The following is a 14,660-nucleotide window of genomic DNA, read 5'->3' as shown; positions in this document are numbered from 1 at the left end:
CCTCCTGTCCCATCCCCTCCTGTCCCATCCCTCCTGTCCCATCCCTCCTATCCCATCCCTCCTGTCCCATCCCTCCTGTCCCATCCCCTCCTGTCCCATCTGGGGCTGCAGGGCAGCAGCACAGAGGCAGGCACAGCAGATGTGCTGTTCATCAGCATACACAGACATACATCTGCACAAAATACAGAGACTTATGTACATGTATGATGCAGACAGCATCTTTCTTTCCCAAGCTGTACTTGAGGAACAATATGGACACACTGTCCCAGCAGCAGAGCTGGACTTGGAAAAGGAGGGCAGGTGTTCAGCTGTGAAAACACAGCAGCCACGGCAAACCAAGACAGCACTATGCTTCCCAAGCAAAGCCCTATGGTGACAGGAAGGATTCCTTAATTTCAGAAGAAGGATGACACACTCCCAAGCACAGCTGAAAAGGCAGACTTTGGTTCCTGAAGTGCCTGGGCAATAGAATGCAGCAGCAAATCTGCCTCTCCCACTGCGGGAAGGAAGAGCACAAGCAAGGTCCTGGCAGGTGGGGCAAGGGAAGGAGCAGAGCCACGAGGCCAAGAACTGCCCCTGAGCAAAAGAGGCTCTCACTTCTCTCGAGACACGGCCTCCAGCACAGCCTTGCCCTCGAAGCTGGGCGATGAGAAGATGCAGGAGGTGCCATGCAGAGCCATCACCATGCAGCCTCCCACCGACGCCAGGCAGTGGTAGAGAGGCGCAGGGAGCGCACAGCGACGCTCCTGGGATCAACCAGACAACAGTGAGCAGAGCAGAGGACACCTCCCAGCGTGTGTCCTGCCCATCTCCCTGCTGAAGAGCAAAGATCTGAGCAGTGACATTTTTCCTGATCCCCTTGGCCGGAAATCTGACAGTCCACTGTGCTCCTGTTAGTTGAAAACACAACTGACACATCCCACCTTTAATAAAAATCAGTTTGGGAAGTTTTTTATGTCAATATTTCGTCCTGTAATTTTGCAATGTCTCTTCTTTGCTGGACTTCTTGGTCTGCTATTGTTTATACATTATATACCAAAAGAGACGAATGGGAGTGCTGTGAGAGGCATGAAATGTGCAGGACTTGGCACATGCTATCCATTTTACTTTCTTTTTTTTTTTTTAAATCACCAAAGGCTCTGAAGACGGATTGAAACAACTCATCTATTCTCTGGATCAAAGCTGATGTGTTAGAGATAAGTACTTCAGAACTTCAAAAGAAAATATTTGTCTTTAACATTTTCTCTAAGAAACCACAAAAAGAGAGGTCATATCCTGGTAAGAGTTATAAGACTGTAAACAAGACATGAAACCAAGTCATGTAAATCAAATTAAAACCTCAGTCAACAGAATACAAAGCTAACATCCAGAGTCTTGTAATTATTTGAAATGACTATTCACCAAAATGAAAAGTGATTAATTTCATGGTTTTCCCCCATAAAAAGATAGCTTTTTTGCCTAAAAAAAAACCCCTTCACATGAAACTAAAATGAAAGATCAATGAACTCCCTTGAAATGCAAAATGTTATGCATTAATATCCCTCAATGTCATTTGCAGTAAAACATCCTGCCCTTCCACTGAGTAAACACCAGCATTCTCCACGTGGTTTCTCCATTCCCCAAACCCTGTTCCCACCAAACCCACCTGGCCTGTGATCCCCAGCCTCACACCAACCAGATAGGCATTATTCACAATGTTCCTGTGGGAGAGGGTGGCTCCTTTAGGGCTTCCTGTTGTTCCCTGGAAGACACAGGGAATTATGTGTTAACACCACCTTTTCTGAGGATGAGCTCAGGGGAGATTCCTCCTGGCAGACTCTGGGGTGATCTTCCACTTTTTCTCCTATCAGACCTGGGAGATTGGTTTTACTTTTTTAACAGCACCTGAATCCCAAAAAATAGCCCAATTTCAGCTGAACAGAGTTCACCTGGCACTGTCTCATCTCCATCAGCCCTTGACAAAGGGCTGAACAAAAAGAATGGAAGAAGGGGAAATGGTAGAACACTTTTCCCATCCCACTGCAGAAGCTGGAAGCTTGGTCTCAGAGGGAAACAGGAAGAAAATGTGATGTGTGGCATTGCAGCCCGTGCTCCCAGTGAGGAAGCCAAGCCCAGGGCATGGAGCTGGCAGGGCACCTACTGAAGTGAACTGGATGTTGATGGGCTCATTGCAGGACAGCGTCCTCTGCAGGGCCCTGAGCTGCTTCAGGTGGCTGCTGTCCCCAGCCTGCACCACCTCATCCATGTGGAAGGTGCCAGGCAGCTTCGAGTCACACATGATGACAATGGACAAGTCAGGTAGCCTGGCAGAGAGAAAAATACCATCAACAATAAAAGAACAGGGAGGAAAGTGCCCAGACAGGCACACACTGGTCAGGGCAAACGTCTGGGCCAGCCTAACTTGTTCTCCTCAGATGAGACCTCCTGTCTTTCTTCAGCAAAACCTGCGCTGTGCAGCTGAGGGGACACAAGGCAGGGCATGGCTGTGAGGGCAGTGCAAAGACACCAGATGTTCCTAACTCACCTTTTGCTCTTTATTCCCCCTGGACTGGATTTTTCTAGCTCGGGACATGACTGCTTTAGAATATCATAGTATTTCTGTGTTCTAAATTGACTGGGAAACACCAGTGCCTTACAGCCAACCTGTGAAGGAAGACAGAAACTCATGAACAGCCTTGTTGGGTTGATGGTCAGGACATGATAAAGAGCAGCCACTCCCAGCACAGCAACAGGGAGTTCCCCAATGACTGAAGCAAAGGAGCCCTCACAGCTGTGCATTCCCAAAGCAGTGCTTTGGGAATTCCCAAGCCTGGATCCAGCTGTGCAGCCAGGGCTTTGCTCTTCCTCAGTGCTGGATTCAGGATGATTTTTGCTGCTCAAGAAATTAGAGCTGTAGCCTAAGGTTCCCTCCTTGCCCAGGATTGACACCCTTCGTTGTGAGCACAAGGCAAACAACTGATTGTTCAGATTATGAGTCTCAAATCTAAAAAAAAAATAAAGCCCAGTCCCAAAATATTAATAAATAAATAAAGTTAAAACAAATTAATTTGTGTTGATCTGGAACGAGGATTTTTGAGGAAATTTGATTTGGAAAAACAAGGACTTCCAAAATCTGCCTCTTAAATCAAGCCAAGTTTTTTTTGTGGAATTTTTGAGGTATTCCTTTTCCTAAGAATTTTCCACCTCTTTTTAAAGCACTTGCTATTTTGAAAATGAAAACACTTTTCATTCAACTCTTACATTTACATAATCCCAAAACAAAACACCTTAATTACTCCAAGAATTTTTGTTTCCTTTTTCAGTAGTGAAGATTTTTCTGAATTTGACCCAGATTTGCAAACTGTTCTCATCTTCCAAAAAATGTATTTGTGTCCAATAAACTATTTACATATTTATTCAGCTGTTCTCATTATTTTCCCAGAGTCTGGGAAATAAGGAGACAAAGGCTACTGCAATAAATGATTTGTAAGTACCCTCTGGGCTTTGTCAGAAAGGAAGATAAACATTTGCTCTGTTTTCTGGAACAGGCTGCCCAGAACCCAGGGGACTGAGGCTGTTTTGGGCCTCTGCAATTTTTTACTACTAATTCCTTTAAACTACAATTGTGGTTGAACCAGCTCTGAAAAATAGATGCTGTGTGGGGAGAGGAGGGCAGGTTGAAGGGCTGATGCTGTATAAGATAAAGAGTCTCTGGCTGGGCCTCTCCCACATGGTCTCAACCTGAATGGCAGCAGACCTGTCTTCAAGGAATGTAAAATATGAAAACTCGATATCAGTTTGCTTTTACCAAGCCCTGGAAATACAGCAGGAATCCAAGGAATGGTTTTTCCAAGCATATTTCCAGAGATACCAATCAGACTGCACAGATGGACAGGATCCAACAGGAAAAGCCCTAAAGCCTTCACAAATTTTATTATGCAAATAAACAAACACAGACAAATCCTTAGGGTGATGAGGAACTCCAGAGATCCCAGTGTCAAAGGTGCACAATAAAGCTGGGAATGCTGGCAAAGCTGGAAGGGCAAGACAGGAGCAATTCCCCATGGAGCTGAAGCACATTTCTGCCCTTATCCCATCAACATTCCAGATTACATTAGAGAAGAAAATCAGAGGAGATGAAAACCAAAGCCTTGCTGGGGAAAAAGGCAAGAACTGAGTTGCACATTCCAGTAGGACAGAGAAGCCCAAGGACATCCAGCCTGGAGGAGAGGGGGCTCCACTGCAGCAGTGAGTGCAACCCCTGGGCATGAGAAAACAGGAGTGTCCAGCAGGACTGCTGAGAGGATTAAAGACAGGATGCAACAAGAATTCAAATTGCAGCCCAACAACTCATTACACAGTTACTGATACAAAAGAATTTTGCTAAAAATTATCCACTTTCTAGGTAAAAATAACTTGGGTGGTGCTGGGAACATTCAGAAGTGGCTCTCTCTCTTTTAACATCAGCCTTTCATTTTTAGCTGAACAAATCACAATGAAAAAATTAGCTGCTTAATCTTAATTTTTAGCCATCAAATATTTAATAACCTGAATTCCTCATTATTTGAGCAAGGGAGCCTGAACAGTTTAAATTGATCAGGGCTCTGCACGTCACAAACTCAAACCCAGGCAGGTATTCAAGGGTAGGTAGAATCAGACAGCAGAGAGATTTTAAACAGTGGCAATACCTAGGACTTAAACCAGCTTAAATCCAAGGCCAGCCAGCCTCAGGCAAACTTGGGAAGGAGAAATCAAGCCACCAAGTAGACTGGTCCTTTCTGAGGTTAAAATGAGGTCCTTTCTGAGGTTCTGCTTTCACCATTGAGATCCCAGCTGGTGATTTTTGCCCAGAGCAGGAGGGGCAAAGAGGAGGTATCAAGTTCTACATTTTTTCCTCCATTCCCTGGTAAATGATTGCTGACAGTGGGGGCTGGGTTGGGGCAGTACTGACAGTACCTGGCTGTTAGCAGAGAGAGAGGGATGAGAAGGACACAGCAGTTTCCATCAGACAGGGGGGCAGCCACAGCAGGGAATGTGGCCACAGAACTGCAGCTCCATCCCCTGTGCACATCCAACACGAGCCCTGCTCTCCAGCCAGCTCCTCCCACACACCCAAATGCTGAGCAGCTCATCTGCACCATGTCCCCACCAACCCCCTTCCACACACAGCTCATGCCATACGAACCTTCCTGAGCACAAACTCCAGCTCAGAGGCCTGGTAGGCTGGATTCACAGATACCTGAAGAGCCAGAAAGAAGAATCTGGTCACCTTCTTGCCTTGAACACGCTCCCCCCCAGCACAGATTCCAACAGAAAAGTCCCTCCAGGGTTAAGCCACACTCAGAACCTCTCCTCCAACACAGAACTAACAGCTCACCACCACAGGAATTCCGCATTCACAGAAAATATATCTGAATTCTGTGTTTGGGTGAAAGAAAACAATTGCAAAGGGATTTATGTGAAGTCACAGAGTCAAAACAGAGCTTCAGGAACAGAAACCAGACCTCCTGTCTCACAGGGGTTGATCCAGTTGATCTAGCTGATCCAACCCAATAAACTAGACCAAAATTCTTGTGCAAGTCGAGTTTCTTGATGGACAACTGTGATAACACCTTTTACCCAGCTCTCCACAAAGTGGCCACTGGAGTTAAGTTCACCACAGGTTCCTAGTGAGCCACACTTTTCCACCCTATTCCTGCAGCCACTGGAATGAACCAGGGTGGAGGGAATGGAGCAGAAAGCAGGGTACAGACCTCAGCACAGTACACTGCCTAAATAAGGTGTATATTGGTCATGCTATCAAATGAAAATTGGCTTTAGGCATATGCAGCCTGGATGAGATTTTTAAGTGAGCCTTTGTTCCATGGAGCAACACATTTCAAAGGGATCTAACCAGCTGGTAACTGGTTAGGGCAGCAACATCCCACATAAAAATGGTCCTGGAGAGAAAAGCACATCTCCTATTAACAGCTGTCGTGAGCACTTTTTTCTCCTCCTCCCTCTGCAGCCTGCTTCCCTACAGAGTGGAGGATGAAGATGCAGAGAGCTGCACAGGTCTTCCTTAAATAATTCAGCTATAGATGATATGCCAGGGAAGAGCATGGAAAAACAAACAAACTTTAATCTCCAGTATTTCCTATTGCTTCTTTGTCTCTATTTCCTTTCCCAATAGACTGCTAAAAGCAAACTCCTTACCAGGATGATTCCTGCCTGGGCAGTTGCAAACTGCATAAGAACCCACTCATATTTATTGGGTCCCCACATTCCCAGCCGGTCTCCCTTCCTCAGGCCAAGGGCCAGAAGTCCAGCTGCTGCTTGGTCCACCTGAAAAACATAAGAGCCTGAGGATCACACACAGTGGGGGATATTGGTCTCCAGGCACTGCTTTCTGGAGAAAAAGCATCATCTTTGTAACTGAACTGCACCAGACTGTGTCTCCCCAGAACAGTCCATCAGCCCCTGCCTGCAGCAGCTTCCGAGCCTGGAGCACAGAGCAGCCCTTGCTGAGCAGGTTGACTGAAAGCATAAAAATAACAAACCTGGAACAATACAACAAAGCAGGAAGGAAGTTAGGCTGTTGCAGGCAATTATGTTGTTGCAAGTTACTTCTTGCCCACAAACTATTTATTGCCAAGTTTCTCATCAATTCCACCTAGGGCCAAGCCTTACCCATATGCTGGGCCCATCCACACTGTTGGATCTACCTCCCTTCTGGGTATCACTTACTTCCAAAATGATTTGGGTGAAGAAAATTCTATCAAGTGATTTTTGGCCTGCTCTGGGTTCCTGTCTTCCTAAGTCCTGTGAGGAGTGACTGGGGAAGATGGAGGGGCTCAGCCTGGAGAAAAGGAAGCTCAGAGGGGACCTTCTTCCTCTCCACAATCCCTGACAAGAGTGCAGCCAGGTGACAGCCAGGGTCTGCTCCCAGGTAACAAGGTTCAGGATGAGAGGAAGTGGCCACAAACTGCACCAGGCTAGGGTCAGGCTACAAACAGGAGGAATTTCTTCACTGAAAAGGTTAAATATTAAATATTGGAAAGGACTTCCCAGCGAGGTGTTGGAGTCCCTGTCTCTGAAGGCCTTAAAGAAATGCCTGGATGTTACACTCAGTACTCTGACCTATTTGACAGTGTTGTGATCAGCCAAAGGTATCAGTCTCTGAAACCTTTTCCAACATTAATGATTCTGTGATTCTGTGACTCGTTAACTCAAGTTCAGCCACTGTATTAACAACTACTTTATTCTGCAGGGTGGTAAGCATGTTTCAGGTTCACAAATGTATGTATAAATACATTGAGGCACTCAGGAAAGGTTTTATAGTTTTGTTTTCTAAACTTATAAAATCTGTCTTGCAGGAGATATGAATTTAAGGAACAATTTGATTTAGTTCTGAATTATAGCCTACTTCTTAAAATTAGGGTGAATACAGCTAATCTTTTTTATGTGGATGGATGTGACCAAAACCATAGTAAGCCCAAAAACCTACCAAACAATTCTTTCCTATCAAAGATCATATCATACATTTATTAGAAACTTTCCAGGTAGTTGGTCCCTCCATTCCAAAAACACAGAACCATATATTCATACATGCCCACACCCACACACATCTGTGCATATGATATGGAGCCCTAGTCCTTTCCTTTGCTCCACTGCCTTCATGCTTGGATAAAAATCTTCCCCATACTCAGGACCTCAGATAGCCAGAGTGACTAATCCAAAAGGTGGAGTCTACTCCAATTGAGAAAAGCACCATGACTCAGCCCATAATCCTTCAGATAAGTGTGATAATTTTTAAGTATGAATGTTAGTTATGGGATGTCAGCATTTTGCATATCCTGGCTCCCCCCTTCCATCCCAAGGCTCGGGGAAGGATGAAGGCAGAACACGCCCATCTCTGCACCAGCATGCAGGGCCACACGCAACTCCTCTCAGTCCTGAGCTGAGCAATGAAACTGAGAAAGGTCTCCCATTCCTCCATCACACTTGCTGCTGTCACCCAATCACCCAAGGGATGGACAAGTGTCGTGGGGTGACAGCCTTTATCCCAATATCGTGTGTTGTGTCTGGCAGCTGTGCCTTTTCTCTCTTCCCCCCTCCCCGGCCGTCTTGCTGCGGCGGGGCGGAGAAGAGAGGGGGGGAGTGTTTGACCAGGTCCTTTTTGCTTTTGGCTTTTGGCTGCTTGGCTTGGCTGGCCGCTTTGCTTGCTTGCTTTCTGCTTTTTGCGCTGTTTTTTTTCCTTTTCTTTTGTTCCCTCTTTCTTACCCTCCCCTGAAGATACTGGACCGGCTCCGGACCTGACCTGAGACGTCCAGGACACCCGGAGCTTGCAAGAGAAGCTTGGCGCCCTCACAACACAGTCTGTTTTCTTTTCTTTTCTTGTGTTGGGGAGTGTTCTTTTGTTACTTGTAAATAAATAGGTTTTGTTTTCCACTTTGCTCCTCCGAGAAATTCCTTCCCAAACCCGGTGTTGGGGGAGGGGTGGTTGGAGGTTTGTTTTGTTTGGGGGGCTCCCTTTTGGAGATTTCCCCTAATTTTGTCCTAAACCAGGACAGTATATCTCTTGGTGCTCACCTCCTCTTTGAACTGAGCAAACGTTTTCCGAACACCATCGCGGCAGAAGACCAAAGCCTCGCGGTCGGGAAAGCGCTCCGCAGTCTGCTCCAGGCACTGGCCCACGGTTCTGTCCAGAAGGGGAACGTCTGTGGGTCCCTGGATGTAGCTGTTGGTCACCTTGGGAGACACAGAGGGCGTCTTTGTGTGCAGGGCACTGGGAAAAAAAAAGAAGAGGCTATTTAATATAACCTGTCAATACAGTTCTCTCCATCTGGAGGGATTATCAGCCTGCCAATGGCATTGGGAATACCTGATGCACATCCCTGCACCAGTGGGAGCCACAGGCAGCTGCTTCAGTGGGTCTAGATCAGGAAGACTTCCAAAAGGACTTGGAAAGCTTATGCAGTGGCTTGGGGCACATGGACAATCTTGGCACCCCCAGGGCACACACATGTGTGTCCATACCAGCAGGCAGAACAGGCAGAGCCTCCATCCCTCCATGGGACACCTGGTGGGCAAGGAGCCTGCACCAGCCCTGCAGAGCTGGCACAGCCTGGCCCTACCATCATTCACTTGCACTGAAAACTACACAGATATATCAGCATGCCTGGACAGAATATGGGCTCTGCAGTTCACGGAGAGTGGCAACTGGGCTTGGTCTTTCTGCAACATTAAAAAGTGTAAATAGCTGTGAAGTAACACAACCAAACCAGTTTGTAGATAAATTCTCCCAACTGGCTGAAAAGAGCAAACAAATGAGAAAGAGAGAATTAAAAACTAAAGAGGTCACTCTCCAAAACAATCAGCAGAGAAGAGTTTAATCCTGCAGAATGAAAACTGCTTAGAAGAGTTCAGAGAAGCTAAGCTGTAACTGAGGTGTCCACAAAGGAATGTTCTGTGTTTACAACAGCAATCAGCTGTACATGTTCCATCTCTGACAGCTGGAATGCAAAGAGTTTATGGAACTGAAACAGCAGCAATAAAAAGAGGAGCTACCACTGAAATGAGGGGGGAGAAGTGCAAAGGCAATACCACAGAAGGGAGGAGATGGCCCCACTGCAAATTTGAGTCTACCTGAAGGTGGGAAGGAGGAGAGCAAGGATGGGTTTGAGAAGTACAAACCAGGCAGGGTAGAAGCACTGAGACATTTTGCTGGAGGCCAAGGGGAGGTCAATTAGTCAGGAGAAGCAACAATAGGGAAAATAATTTTAAAATCATTAAGGCTTTCCCTGAGGTCTGATCATGGGTGGAAATGCAGCAATCTCCCCTTGAACCACAGCTCCTGAGCACTGCAGTTCCTCCCTTGGTTTCTCTCTCCATCTCCTACAAACCTCTCTCTGCTCCAGAGCCACCTCCCCATGCGCTGTCTCCTCCCCAGGCAGCCCTGCATGCTCTCTGTCCCTCCTCATTTCCTCTCTGCCTTTCTCCATCACTTCAGCCCCTCCATTCCAACATTAGGAGACAACCAGGAGGGACAGGGCCAAGGTACATTCGTAGGGTGCATAGCACAGAGGCTGTGTATAATGCAGTGTATAATGGGGAAATCCCTGCCTTAAAGAGGAAAAATAGCTCAGCCTAAATGCCCATCTATTACGGGATCAATATTCTGCAAAGACTTGGTGTTACTGCAACAAATGATTTGTTTTCCTGCCCACAAGAAACAAGCCTGAGCCTGCAGTTATCTCCTATGTGGAGTGAAAGGCGGTGTTCAGATAACAAAAGCTAGATTTTACCCTCAGGGGAGTACAGCTCCAAGAGACACTGAGTGCCCTGACCCTTTTTCCCCACTGCTTTTCGGCAGAGGGAGGATTGTGCAAACTCCCACGGGCTCTGCTCAGTTATCCCTTCTCACCGAGCTCTTGGGCAACTCACATCAAGGCTGTGAGACTGCCCGAGGCGGAGGGAGGACAAGTGCCAAACTGAACTTCCTTTTATTGCTTGAAAACTCCTGGGCAAAGCATGTGTATAAGCGAGGAGATGAAAGGCAGCTCAGAAGAAAGGCCTTTATAAACATCAGTTCTATAAATCAAAAAGTAGAAAAAATTCTCCCTACAGCAAGGGCAGGATGAATGCTCCTAGGAGAGCAGTAAAAGCCAGTACAGCCACCCACAGCCACTGGCGGGTTGAAATGGAGACTGAAGAAGTCCCTGACCCCTGTCATAACTCAAAGGGCGGATGAGGAACCCTCAGGTTGCTCGTTAAATGCTTAATGGGGCCAGTCACACTCTCATCTCCCTCAAGCCAAGCCATCTCCGGTGTCAGCAGAGCCTGTCCCCAAATTCCCCGCCCAGGAAGGGCTGCAGAGGGCAGGGAGCAGCTGCTGACCTGGTTGTGCAAGAGCTCTTCCCCCCAGCATCATCTCAGGGGGCACTGGGAGCCAAGCAGGCTCAGCACCGGGAAAAATAAACAACAAAAGACCATCACAGAAAGAGACTGGAGAGAGGAAGAAATACTACAAAATACAGATTGAGAAAATTCAATCAGAACCCAAAGTGATCAGCTGAAACCGTCTCCTGCTCTCTGCAGTCAGCCTTCAAAGAGGCACTTGCCCAGCCCTGCACTGCCAGTGAAAAGGGGAATATCTTACACTGTCATGTCTTGGCCATGCATTACACAGATCAGGCTCTCTGGGCTTACTGGCTCAATATTTTCCAGACCTGAAGATCCAAAAGGTTCCACTGACTTTTCAGAACCGGACTTTTACAGTAAATGCAAGAAGGCACAAAGCTCCAGGTTTCATGGTTTGGCTTCCTCCCTATCCCAAAACATGAGGATGAAAGTGCATCAAAGAGTAGTAAAAGATATCATTACAAAGCCACATGCTGAGAACTACTGAGAAAATACTGCAGTGTTTCACACCGTGAACACAGCTTGCTCTCAGAGGTCCCAAGTATTCACATTTTCAAATTAAAGCATCAGCAAATGATGAGGCTGAAATTAGAGGCTAAGAAGGCTAAGATATCTCATGCTCATAAGCCAGAGTCACTGACTCCTCTCTCTCAAAGCACTAACTCACATAATTTCTTCAAAATCATTAAGAAAAATTCTCAGCTGCCACTGAGTCTGAGCTCCCCAAATTCTGGTCTGACATTCACATGTGCTTCAGCATTTCTGTATCACTTTGACAGCGGCAGAAGTGAAAGGTGTGGGATAAAGCACAGCAGACTTTTGGAAGCACTGGGGGTCAGGAGTGGACTGAAGGAGGCAGACAGAATCCAGCAGCTGGAAATCACACAGGGCTGGTCTCCCTCCTACCCACAGCCAGCAGCAAGTGTATGTATCTGCTCTGAGAGAATGCATCAAGAGACCTCTAGAAAGAAAGGGTCCAAAGGATTTAGAAATAACCTCTGTGCTCATCTTTGTTACAGAAAACAAGGAAACAAGGAACTCACCCTTCACCTCTTCCTACAAAGCATCTGGTGCTGCTGGAGATAAAACAAGACCCATGGTCTGCTACTACACCAGCTCTCACTTCCCTGACTCAGCCAAAGGAGAGCACATAAAACTCTGTTTGCTCTTGGGCGTCAGCACTGTAAACCATGGCTTTTGGAGAGCACACGCCTTTCGTTAGCAGCACGTTTCAGCAGCAAGACAGCCTGCAAACGAGCCAGCCTCATCCACAGGCTGTTCGTACAAAACTCCAGAACCCTCAAATTCAGCAACGCAGCTCAACAGAGAGACACCAGAGATCTGGGAAGAATGCATCCTCCTCCTCCTCTTCCCTGCAAAAAGTGGGAGAGCAGCCAAATCCCAGCAATCCCAGAGCTCTTCTGTCTGATGGCAGGGAGCAGAAATTATAAGACTGAGGCAAACACTCTGGGCTGACCCTAGGAGCTGTTTGTATTTTTCTCTGAACAGCCCAAATCAACAGTCTGGAGTTGTTGACATAAGATAACCGGCTCTGTTTTCACCTTTAACTCTTTACCAGTCTCTACAGAAATTATCAAAAGGGATGAGAGAGAAAACAAGGGAGTGTAAGCTCCTGTCCCCTTTGTAACGTGAAGGACACTGACCAGCCCTGTGGTGCCATCACATCTGCACCTGTGGGAATTGTCCCAAATACAGAGTTCATACTTGGAGAGGTTCACAGATTCTGCCCGTTCCTTGGCTTATGGACATCTATCAAGAGCATCTCTACCCAAAATAAGAGCTTTTGGGTCTTTTCTGTAATATGACTGCAATTAAAGGGTGCTGAAAATTAACTCTGCTCTGTCCTCACTTCCCCTTTAATCTATTGACTAAAGAATTCATCAGATACTTACTACTTTTTAAAAATATTATTATTATTATTTTCATTTAAGGAGAGACAAGGTTCCCAGGGTTTTCAGACTCCTCCTGCAGCAATTTTCTGGTTTTGTTTTCCACTGTACCTCTCTGCCCTCTGCACTCTCCCTGCCCAAAGGATAAACAAGCCTAGGAGCAGAATTTAATAAACTTTTTTATAACATTACCAGAGTTTACTCTCTAAATACATGCTCTCTCTTTCCAAGGGTTTTGTGTCCTTGTCCCTCAGTTTCAATTCTAGGCTGGAATGAGCTGCAGTGAATGCTGTCATGCTTCCCATCTCATCCTATTTCCTAAGAACAGATTCTTTGAAGACAATCTTCACATACCTATGATGAAATGGCTCCTAATGTCAAACCAGATGAAAAAACCCACCTAAACTCTGTCTGTGAAAAACAAGGAATGGCCCACCTGGTACTTGGAATTGCTCACTGGAAGTCATTCATCCTGGTGATTATTACTCTGAATATCAGCTAATCCTTCAGAGCCTTTCCCAAAGCCAGATACTTCCCGTTTCTGTTTTTTTGGTTTTTTTGTTTTTTTGTTTTGTTTTTTTTTTTTTTTTTTTTTTGGGGGTTGTTTTTTTTTTTTTTTTTTACATGAACTTGCTCCAAAAGGCAGCACTAAGAAAAGCCAGGCAAAGAACTGGCCTGACTTCCCAAGCCCCAGAGTTTCCTGGTGTCCCAGACCCGATGGGTCACCCAGCTCCCTGGGGGCTGCAGGACACTGACTGCAAGTCAGAGCCCTGAAGGAGGATGGGGAAGCCATTTGATACATTTCACATTGCTGCAATCTAGATGGAGCTGCTGCACAAAGTTCAGCCCTTGCAATGCCTCCACTTCCCTTTGCCTGCGGTTCAGGACTCGTGCCTGCCCCGGCCCACTCCCAAGCTGGGGCAAAGCAGGTCCAGGGGATACAGCCACTTCTGCCACTGTGGAGGGGTTTTAGGGGAGGCAAGGGTTACACATTGAGATGAATGTGCCCTCCCTGCATGCAGCCACTGGCCCAGCTGGACACCCACAGCGCTCTGCAGCTGCCCTACAGTCCCTGCCCCCCATCGCACACGGTCTCCATCCTCTGTGCCCTACAGCTCCCCAACCCCAGAGCCCTCTGCCCCCTATAGCTCCCATATCTTCTCATCCACAGCCCCCCGGTCCCCTATAGCCCCTATTCCTTCTCATCCATAGCCCCCTTTCTGCTTTAATTCCTATCCCTTTTAGCCCCAGTCCCCTACAGCTACTCACCCCCTACAGCCCCACAACCCTGTACCCCCACAGCCCTGTACCCCCTCAGCTCTGTACCCCCACAGCCCACAGCCCTGTACCCCACAGCCCCACAGCCCTGTACCCCCTACAGCCCCACAGCCCTGTACCCCACAGCCCCACAGCCCTGTACCCCCTACAGCCCCGCAGCCCTGTACCCCCACAGCCCTGTACCCCCTACAGCCCCACAACCCTGTATCCCCCGCAGCCCTGTACCCCTCAGCCCCACAGCCCAGTACCTCACAGCCCACAGCCCTGTACCCCCACAGCCCCACAGCCCTGTACCCCCGCAGCCCTGTACCTCCTACAGCCCCACAGCCCTGTATCCCCCGCAGCACTGTAACCCCTACAGTCCCACAGCCCTGTACCCCCACAGCCCTGTACCCCTCAGCCCCACAGCCCTGTACCCCACAGCCCCAGCCCACCCGTACCTGCCCCGCGGGGCTCCCCGCCGCTCGCCCGCCCGGCGCAGGAGCTGCACTGCCCGGGGCAGCGCTGCCAGACGGGCCGTGGCCATTCCTTCAGCGGCGGCAGCACCCGAGCTACGGCAGGCCCCGGCCCGGCCCGTTCTGTCCCGTCCCG

General features: G+C 47.7%; 1 protein-coding gene across 1 annotated transcript in view; it reads right to left on the bottom strand.

Moving 5' to 3' along the window:
- ACSF2 (acyl-CoA synthetase family member 2) overlaps nt 1-14,660 on the bottom strand; it is a 38,630-nt gene extending 23,970 nt beyond the window's left edge. Inside the window, exons 1-8 of the mRNA XM_058038921.1 lie at nt 14,510-14,660; nt 8,551-8,746; nt 6,175-6,303; nt 5,165-5,218; nt 2,525-2,643; nt 2,141-2,303; nt 1,646-1,741; nt 598-746 (exon numbers count right to left, since the gene is read on the bottom strand). Coding sequence (XP_057894904.1) covers nt 598-746; nt 1,646-1,741; nt 2,141-2,303; nt 2,525-2,643; nt 5,165-5,218; nt 6,175-6,303; nt 8,551-8,746; nt 14,510-14,595 — 992 coding nt within the window. The 5' untranslated portion in view covers nt 14,596-14,660. The remainder of the gene's footprint in view (nt 1-597; nt 747-1,645; nt 1,742-2,140; nt 2,304-2,524; nt 2,644-5,164; nt 5,219-6,174; nt 6,304-8,550; nt 8,747-14,509) is intronic.

This window comes from Melospiza georgiana, chromosome 21 (assembly GCF_028018845.1).
Source record: "Melospiza georgiana isolate bMelGeo1 chromosome 21, bMelGeo1.pri, whole genome shotgun sequence".
NCBI lineage: Eukaryota > Metazoa > Chordata > Aves > Passeriformes > Passerellidae > Melospiza > Melospiza georgiana.
The sequence above is the reverse complement of the archived record's forward strand: the minus strand, read 5'-3'. Positions and strand labels throughout refer to the sequence as shown.